The sequence below is a fragment of the Psittacula echo genome (genome assembly GCF_963264785.1).
Source record: "Psittacula echo genome assembly, chromosome: 6".
Classification (NCBI taxonomy): domain Eukaryota; kingdom Metazoa; phylum Chordata; class Aves; order Psittaciformes; family Psittacidae; genus Psittacula; species Psittacula echo.
Window position 1 is genome coordinate 191675 of NC_137743.1, and position 10389 is coordinate 202063.

General features: G+C 40.4%; 1 protein-coding gene across 1 annotated transcript; it reads right to left on the bottom strand.

The window, feature by feature from the left end:
* Window positions 1-233: 233 nt before the first annotated feature.
* Window positions 234-7281, bottom strand: LOC308222759 (opsin-VA-like; the record flags this gene model as incomplete). The annotated part of the gene is made up of 5 exons (XM_080621112.1): window positions 234-416; window positions 1182-1421; window positions 4529-4646; window positions 5186-5396; window positions 6921-7281. 5 exons carry the CDS (start codon window positions 7279-7281, stop codon window positions 234-236), a joined length of 1113 nt encoding a protein of 370 aa, XP_080477238.1.
* Between the last annotated feature and the right edge of the window lie 3108 nt (window positions 7282-10389).

Here is a 10389-nt window from a genome sequence, read left to right on the forward strand (position 1 = left end):
CACTTTATGGCTGGGTGTTTGGCTGCAACTGCAGAGCCAAGAAAATCTTATATCATTCAGGAGCCCGGAATCTCAAAAGCTGGTATTCACAGGAGCTTAGTGTCCCTACTGACAACATTTTTTGTATTAAGTGATGCTAACAAGGAAATATGCTTTGGCATTGCATTAATAATCTTATCTCCCACCCTACATGGGACAGATTTTGTTTTATGAAGGTGCCAACTAAGCCGAAATCAGCAATTCTTGTGTTCTTCTCCATTTTTCCTCTTAGAAACGGTGCTACGTACTGCCATGGTGAACATCTCACTGCCTCTTTTGTCTTGGGTTATCATTGCTCTCTCTGAAGTCAGGTTCATGTTGGACTCTGCAGTTTCTATGGCACTGCGGCTGAACATTTGAATCAGACACTTCCTGAACTAGAAAGTTGAAAAAAAGATCAATCAAAACACATGGAATTTTACAATATCTTTATAAAGCGGTCTGTGTCTTAGCTAAAACTCCTGGAAATTCTCTTCTGAGTCAATTGGGAGCATAAGGAAGTAGCCCCATAAAATATATCTGCCGGCATCACCATGAAGAACTCTAGAACTGAGAAATAATGATGCTCTAAAAAGACCCAGACTACTAGAAAGTCTTATTCCAAAAAAGAAGTCTCCTCTTCTGCTTGTTGCTAACCACATCTAATGGACAAAACTGCTCATTTCTCCAGGCTAATGAGTTGCTTTCATATGCTAATACCCAGCTATTCAAAGACAGTTTCTTTCCGTGCTGTTCAGGACAAGGGAAAACTAGCAGATATCTGCCACACACTGGGAGATCAGGGTACTGTCCATACCATGCAAGATAAGCAATAGCTTTTTCTGCAGCATTGAGAAAATAAACGTATTCATCACTTCTTACTCAACAGTCACTTTACTATTTTTCTACTTTTCACTTACATGCTTATATTCTGCTTGGCGCCACCACTCTTAGTAGCTACATAGCATAAATCTGTTCAAGTTTATTATCATGCCTGTTACAGTGATTATTTTTTTTTTCAGTTCTAAATGCTGGATATTGCAATGCTAGCATATCATAAAAGCTAACATAGTTGCCTAGTAGGTAGGTAGAAATAATTCATTATAAAGCAAGACAAAATAACAAAATATGAGTGTTAAAGACATTTTGAGAGCATACAGTACCTGTTTGTTCATAAAGACATAAATAACTGGATTATAAACAGTAGCTGTTTTGGAAAAAAAAGCTGGAATTGCTGCCAGACAAGGATCCAGCTCAATGGAGGGGTATGCAGTGACTAGGATAGAAAAGGCGGCATATGGCATCCAGCAGATTAGAAAGGCAACGATCATAACAACAACCATTCTAGTCACTTGTCTTTCAGGTTTCCTGGTAGTTCCCAGCCTTCTTTGTGTATCTGACACCTTCAAAGAAAAGAATAGAAGATTCTAGAAAACAACAAGGCCTCCAATCAGTGAATTTGGTGAACAGGTTAACAATCTGCCATGCTAGAAGGAAAGACCTACTCTCCTTGAGTATGGCAGCACATAAGGATGCTGTTACTGGACCACAGGGTGTCAAGTGTTACTGCTGAGGGACATGAATTACTGTACATTGTTATTTCCTTTGCTTAGGTATCTTTATATTTTTACTGTAAAAGTGAGAGCAAAAAGCAATTACCAGGGCAACCTGTGTGTAGCAATCTAATTGCAGTCAGGCATAACTGCAGCCTGCAGAGACACTCCCAAGACTTCAGCCAAGTCACAAGCAGTGAAGCGATGGCACAGGTTTGCTGTCCAGCCCCATGAAAGTTAATCTAGCTCAGATAACTTTATGAGTGAGGCATCAGCCCACCCCAAGGCAGTACAGAAATACCTTTAAATTCCATCTGTGAGAAAAGTAATCGTAATGGTTTTTAAGTCAGATCAGAGACAAGATTTGGCCTCTGTCCAGAAACAAGGACCCTGACAAAACAAGCAACTGGTATCATCTGATAACAATAACTTACCTCTAAAAATATAAAACAATTAGAGCTACATTTCTGGGTGATACAACTTGCCATACATCACTAGCTTCAACGGAGCTACACTGGATACACAATCTCCTGGCTGTTTCACCCTTGTCTCACATCAGTCTGGCCTTTTTCTCAACTATGGCTTTTTCTGGATGAGTAGATTCCTTTCTTTCTAAATCTGAGAACATGAAACTGAGAAGGAACTGTCTTGCAAACAAAGGAATAGTGCCATAAAAATTTATCTCCATTATAAACTGCTAATTGGACTTTTTCCTAAGGTTTCTTTATTTCACTAGTTTTGCAGTTGTAGTGAAAGCTACTATTGGCATTGTAAAGCTGGTTTCACAGGGACTGAGGGACTAGCAGACTTCTCTAAGACAAACCAATGTCACACAGGACTAAATCTGCACTGTGGCAACCATGGGAAATGGCTGTCAAAGTCTGGGAAGTGGGTTGGCTGGAAACATCAGGACACCAGTTCTGGTGCATGGGTCTCTCTGTTCACTGCAGTCAGATTTGTAAAAATTAGCTTAGTTGTGAGATATAAGCTTATGACAATTTATTATAAATTTAAAGACTATATTCTAGGCAGTTGGCTTTTCTACACCAGAGTTTGCTTTAAGCTATTGTTAAGTGACAGAGGCTGACTCAGACAGTCACATCACTCTGCAAAAGCCAGCAAAAGCCAACAAAAGCCAAAGTTGGCACAGGCTGTGGCTAAATCATTGGTGATGTTGGTCCCTGAGGCTGTCCCAGCATCTCCCAGCTGTGTGGTCTGCCAGGTCTCTAAGCTGCAAAAGGCAATGGAAAACACAACTTCCTGAGAAGTGTGATTTATTCTTTTCTTTAACTTTACTGCTATTCTTTCTGGATAACAGAAAAAGGAGTGAGAAAGTAAGCCTACTGACATCACACAACAGTCGCTTCAGGCCAATGCTGGGACCCACTACATGGCACAGATCAGTCTTCCAGAAGATACCCTGACCTGACCCAAATGGCAAGATGGACCATTCACTGGCTTCTGCTGTGACTGACGGTGACATTTTCCGTCTCTGCCTCCTTTTTACCTCATCTCACCTGCTTTTGGTTTAACTTCCAGCTGCTTAAGTAGCTATCCTGGAGGAAGGAAATGACCCTTTCTGTGTACCTCCTGAAGCATCCTGGTAGCACATCAGCCACTGCTCTGGCAGACCCATCATAGTGCTAAATGCTTGGCTGCACACTGTCTCTGTTGGGTTAACGTCCCTCCCTTTCATGCCTGATCACCAGGGCCACTTCGGCCTGTGCTCTCTCCATTCCATTTCCTATGTGGGTAGGTTTGAACAGGGAAAAATAAAATACTGATAAATGTTCTGGATGTTCAGAATAACAGGATCGTAGTTTTACAAGTTATCTCAGGAAAGTCTGAGTCATCAACAGTGATTTTCTTCAAGTATCTCAATGTCTTGTAATTCATGACCTCTACCCTCACACCACCAGACCTTTTGCTGCCTCACCATGAGCACTGTGAGCAGCAACACGCCTGTGCTATAGTTCACATTCAATCTGGGATGTTTCTTGTGTTTGACACTGAAATCAACCTCCCCTCAGCCACTTAACCTTCTCTCCCCCAGATGCATCCTGGGGAAGTCATGAAAAAATCCATTTAAAGGAATGCTGTTGTCACCTGCAGTATGCATGTTCCTAATGCATGTATTTTCTAATGAGAAAATAAGATATTTTATGCATTTACCTTCTGTTTTGTTTTACTTATAGAAAATGACACTAAGAATAAATACGAGCATTTGGTTATCCCAAATACTTTCAAAACATCAGTAAATTGAAGAAATTTACTGAATTTATTACTAAAGGAATGAGACAAGACAGCTAATAGCAGTAAATAGAAATAAAAATATTGTCCCAAAATCCTGTCCCAAAATATGAATTTTCCTGTTTTATTGTCTTCTTTTTCACTTGTTGCAGATACTCTTTTAGATCAAGTCAACATAATCATTAAATAAAATTCGAAAGTATTTCTCAAGGCTTTTAAATGTTCCTGGACAATCTAATATTTTATTTACTACACAGCATTAGATTATATATGCTACAACTTACTCTGCATGTAAGTGTTATAGAGTATTAGCCAGCACCCTTAACATTTACAGTCATTTTAAGCTAAATTTTTATTTACCTGGTTTGAGTCTTAAGAAACATCACTGAATTGAAGAACAATTGCAATCAGACCAACACGGTCATTCAGTTTCTTTTGTTATGAGGCAGACATTCTTTCATTGGTATGAGATTTGGCTAATGAAATGCATTGATAAGTGACTGCAAACTGCACACTTTGAAAAGTCTAACCATAACATGAGTTTCTGTGCTTAAGGATAATTAAATTACAAGGGATGATAATCGAGTGCATTTGCTGCCTGGAAATTTGATCTGCTTTTGTCTGATCTTCAAAGAAAATTGAACACACAAATTCAAAATGTTTGCATGCACACATGTGAAATTTTACTTATAAGTGCTTCTTCTTACCTTTCTTAGCTTCTGCATCAGTTTTCCATAGGATACTAAAATCACAGATAAAGGCACTATAAAACAGGTGGTGAAGAATGCAATAATGTATGTACGGTCAGTATAAGCTCCTGAGTACCTGTATAAAACACAAAATACGCTGTCTAATTTTGCTGTTCAAGGCTGTCACTAGTATTTTTGTCAACTGCTTCGTTCATTACAGCTCTAATCATATCACCAGATGGAGCCCTGGGCCTCCTCCCTGGTGATGGGCTAGGACAGGATCCTATGACCACCGTATCCTAGAACTGTGGGACAGTTTGGGAGGGCTCCTGCTCAGAGTGGAGTCAGCTATGGGGTCAGACCAGGCTGCTCAAGGCTTTGCCCAGTCTTCTGGAAAACCTGTCTCTTTGTCCTCTATGAATCCTGACAAAAGCACAAAGTGCAGGACAGTTCTTGTCATCAGAGGTGGAAGCTCCTCCTTTAGATGTCCTTTAGATTTTATTTTTTTTAAATTGTGTTCTTGAAGAATTTTGCTCAGTTTTGCTACAGTTTCCTTTACATCCATTTTTGCAGAGATGTACATCATCCTTAAACCTTTCTTTTAAATTCCTGTCCCTGAGACGTCCTGAGCTGCAAGTTCCATTTCTTTACTATACCCTGTAAGAGTGGCCTTACCAGTTAGGCTCACAAGTAGTTCCAATCTTACTGGTGGTGTAACTGCTCCAACCCATTGTTGGTGGAATGGTCCAAATGAAGGAAAAGGTCCACGCAAAGGCAATACCCAGGGCTGCATGCTTCCCACTCAAGTGAATATTTCCCAGTGGGCGGCAGATCACAATGTACCGCTCAAAAGCCAACAGAGCAAGAGACCAGAGAGCAACAATGCCTGTAGGAAATCATAGACAGTGTCAAAAATTGAGAAGATTCACTGAAAAGCAAGCACGATCCCACATCCCAGAACTGGTTAGGATGAAAGGCACCTCTGAAGGTCACCTAGTTCAACACACCCCCAACAACACCCCCACACACACCCCACACACACACCCCCCCTTCAAGAACAGTCCATACTGCAGGTTGTCCAGGACCAACTCCAGCTGGGTTTTGAATATCTCTATGGATGGAGACTCCACAACCACCCTGTGTCAACCAGTCCCAGTGTTTGACCACCTACCACATCAGGCACCTCTTCATCACCTCTTTCATTAACAGAAGTTTAAGAAAGATTGTGCTATTTATGTACATTATTCTAATATTTATTAAGAGCACAAGGTTTTCATATTTGTCTAGTTTGTCAGTCTACAGTACAATGACTTGCAACACCAAGCAGCTAATTGGGCCACTTAACTGACAATGACTTCTTTTTTTCGTTCAGTTCTACTCTGAAAAGCTGCAAATGATGTGTAGCTTCCAAATACACAAATTCAGATATATCTTCAAAACACTATCATTGCAACAAATGTCATATTTCAGACTGCCATAAAGCTCTGACCTACAGACAGCTGCCCAGAACAACAAATTATCAGTTTATCAGGCACATATCGCCTGGTTGGCCACCAAAACCTTGAAATAGCCTGATCTTTATCCATGAGACACATGCCACAGACTGATTTAGCAGCACTGTCCCTTGCCAGCATTCCCTCTCGGTCTGACTGAACCAGGCTGAGAGGAACCTGGAGCTCTTTTTCAGGCTGCAGATCAGGAGCGTGTTTGATTCAGAGCAGTGCCAAAAGTCAGAAGGCTGTCTTTACTAAGCAGCTTTAAAAACAGGAACAGAGAGGCAGCAATGTCTCTCTTAAGTAGAGAACCCATTTAAAACTAATTTTCCATTACGTGGTGAGGAAATTCCCTGTTAGAGTACTTCTAATACTTTGTGTAGTTAGCAAAATGAAGTAAAGAAAAGGAATCACAAAAAAAGTGGGTGTGTGGAGTGACTGTTTAAGCTGTATCATTGCTATAACCCTGCAGGTAGCTAGTGTAAGATGTTTCCATGGTATTTTCCACAGTTTAAAAGCAGCTACTCACTCTTTTTCTCTCTCTGTTATTTATTCACACATACACCTAGATACAAACCTTGAAAATAGTTACACATAGAGAATTTTTCCCTGACATTGTTTAACTCAACTCCTCCTCCCTCCCAAGCTGTTAGTCTATTAGCATGCTTTTCCTGATTATATTAAACATATTCAGTGATCAGTGTACATGCAACAAACCACTGATATATGGCAGAGATAGTAATATATATTATTAATTCGCACATGAGATCCACTACAGAATATATTTAACTGGGGAAAGAACCAGCGAGTGAAAAGCGTGCAAAGTCAGTCACTTGGGAAGCTGCAGGATAGCTACTGGAATACATTGAAGGAAAGTGAAGGAAAGAACATACAACTATAAACAAAATCAAGCTTACCAAAAAATGTGACAGCAAATCCTTCCAGGACACAAGCCCAGTATCCCATATAAAAATAACCTTTTAGGTTTGTTAAAAAGCTGATGATGCCACCAGTCAGTGAGACCAGGAAATCAGCCACAGACAAATTGACTATAACATAATTGACAGGTTGTCTCAATTGCTTGAACTTAAAAGTTACCAGGATCACAGCCAGGTTCTCAGCGAGTGACAGGGAGGTCACCACCAACATTACTGCTGCCAGAAGCCTGAAGTGCCAAGGCTGGATGGAGTCCAAGGGACGATGAAAGGGATCCCATCTGGCAGAACCAGAGGAACTGGGCAAAAGTGACTCATTTTCAGGTGCTCTGAATGCATCCATTTTCTCTCTCTCATTAGCAAAAATAATACTGTGTAATATTGGAGTTTCTAATCTGTAAATAACATTGAAAATTAAAAGGAGAAATTTACTGTCTCCAACAGAAGTGTGAACAAACTCTCCATGCCTCCACTTTCCAGTAATAATCCAGAATAGTCCAGAAGACAAACTTTTGGTCAGAGGAAAGTTTAGTGCTGTGCAGTGAATGTGGGAACAGTGATGAGCAGGAAAATCTCTTAGAACAACTTCTTCCCCTTTCTGCCAGCAGTCTCCTACCTCTCTCCTGCTGCAGCTGTGTCTTTGATTGTAATAAAACCCAGCTACAGAAGCTGCAGGTTTCCTCCTTCTGCAACAGCCAACAGCAGTGCTCAAATACTCCTCAGATCATTCCTATTCTGGAGGGGGGGAAATGAAACATTGGCTTGGAAGCCTCCCTGACCTTTAGCGCTGTAAAAAAGAGGCTTTCCTTTTGTTAATAGGATGGTGAAGTGATCGTCCTCCGGCCCTGTGCTGCTGGAGCACAGCAAGGGGGAGGCTCCCCCTTGGCTTGTTTTCTTGAAGGAGAGCAGCCCTGAAAAGATTACTGCTGGGCAACCACAGCAGCTGTAAAGCAGCAGTGAGCCTGCACTCACACCCCTGCACACACCTCAGGGGAGCTTATGGCCTCAGAAATGAAGCTCCAAATTAAAAAAGTTTTCTACATTATTCAGTGGAATTTCAGCCTCTACCAGAGACAGAACTGATATAATTCCTGCTGAAGGCATAATGATTGTAATTGCAGCTTTAGTGCTAAAAACTCAAATATGCACATTATTTTAAAAATGGAGTTTTTAAATACATGAAATAAAATCAGTACACTATGAAAACAGGCAGCAGTAAATCCCGTAGCTGGTCATATATTTCTGATAAAAATGACTGAATGCCATTTAATAACTTTTTAATAATCATTAGCAGCTAGGGTTACTTGTGGTTGTTTCCAAAGGCGAGTAGCTCAGTCACCTTTGCATCCTAAGGAGGCACAATACTGAGACAGATATTCCAGCATTCCCATTCTAAATGACTGCCAGTAATAATTCTACAAATTAAGCTTCATACCCCAAGAACATGGAGATCATTCAGCCGTGTTGTGAGGTAATTCCTGGGGACGGTAATTGTTAATCTGACCCTCAGTGTATTAACCAGAGCCAGAAATACAAAAGCAGTCCAGTTCCCATCTTGGAGTTCACACTCTGGACACACACCGTATACAACACATGCATAAACAAACAGAAGCTGGAATGTGAGTGAAAATTAATGACACTACCTGCCCATACGTTCCCTTGAGTTCATACTTGCTTTGGTTTGTACATAAAACACTCTGTGAACACAGGTTAGAAAGTTTTGGCATACAGAAATGAAATGAAAAGGGTTTATGGACACTGGCAAAAATACGCATCAGAAAAATTCAGAATATTTGTAACTAAAAAAATCCCTAAGCTCCTACTTACCATAACCAAAATAACAAAGGTGTTTTTAGTGGTTAGTATATCCTCAGCTGAAAAAAAAAGGAAAGAGACAGTGCTTAATCAGACCGAATCTGATCAAAATATTCACAAAATGATACTTATTAAACAGAGAGATTAAAAAAATCCAACTGTCATAAATAAAACAAGGATCAACACACAGCAACATTAAAAGGCCTCCAGACAGTCTTTGTATGGCACGACTCAGCACAGTTCCACTGGCTGCATACTACAGCAGAAGATCTGACCACAAATTTAAAATGAAGTTTTAATATTATATGGTTTGAAATTCTACATGGCTTTAAATTCCTGTGGATGTCAGAATGAAACTGGAACTCTAGATTTAGCATATAACAGAGAACGTAGTATCTGGACTTCTCTAAGGGGCGAATCTATTGACTGTACATTGACACCTCTTTTAAACAATGGATAGCTATTGTCTCTATTGTTGGGGTTTTTATGCTGTCATACTGTTCAAGTTGTTTGTATGAGTTATGACTTTGGTTACAGTTTAAAATGCCTTCTCTTTTTCTTGTGCTTCCTCTTCGTTTAGAATTCTTTGAAAATACCCCTATGCTGTCTTGCTTGGCTGTTTTGCTTGTTTTTCTTCTTTAGCAGTCAACTTTGTCACTGAAAGTGATTCTCTGCGACATGCCCTCTTATTACAACTTAACAGGAGTTGCACTTCTTCCAGCACCAGGAGTTTGCATTTGGTTTGCATTTGCTCCTTAGCTCCACAGTTGCAGCCCTTCTTGCACTGCAGCTTCCCCACTACCATCACCCCCCAGTTTGTTTTTTTTTTTTTGTTTTGTTTTGTTTTTGGTTTTAATTTTGTTTTGAGACATTTTTTCTCAAATCAGTATCAGATAAATGTAGAGAGACAAAGCATTGCCCTATGAGCACAGGCAGAACAGAAGCATCTTGGGTCTTGAGCCTCCATTTAAAGAGACAGCTGTTCTTCAGCCTTACATCACAAGGTTTTCAGCTGCTTTTATTAAGGTCTTGTTTTCCATTAGTGCCACATTCCTGTTCCTAGACTTCCATACACTGAAAAACTTGGAGCACATGCAAACAGAAGAGTCCCTGTTCATCATATCTCACACATCTGCTCTACTTCAGTCTTCATTTTCTTGGACAGAACTGAAGCACGACTTGCCTCCTTGGCAAAGGTGTTCCTGACTAACGTTTCATATGAAGGGATAAGTTGGTAAACAACAGAACAGCCTCAGGCTATGGTTAAACTGCTGCTAGTGAAGCAGCGAACGTACAGTCAGTGAGGTGAAGAGAACGTGTAACTAACGGCACTTGCGTAATATGTCTATGGTAATTCCACCTGTAAGACAAAATCAGGATGACAAGAACAGTGTTAACTGAGAAAAAATCTGGTGCCTGAAACTGTATGTAGGACTTAGGGAATTAGCCCTGCAGTTACCAGTCCCACAAGACACAAACAGGGAAGTGAACTGTAATGTCAGTGTAATATTTCCAGTGGTCCACTGAAATTGGTTCTCTCAGCTTCTGAGCATGTGATAGTTAGTCCCAAGATGTTGCCAGCAGTGGCCTTCACACCCAAAGTGACTGTAAAAGATTTGCTTTGTCTCCAAGAAGG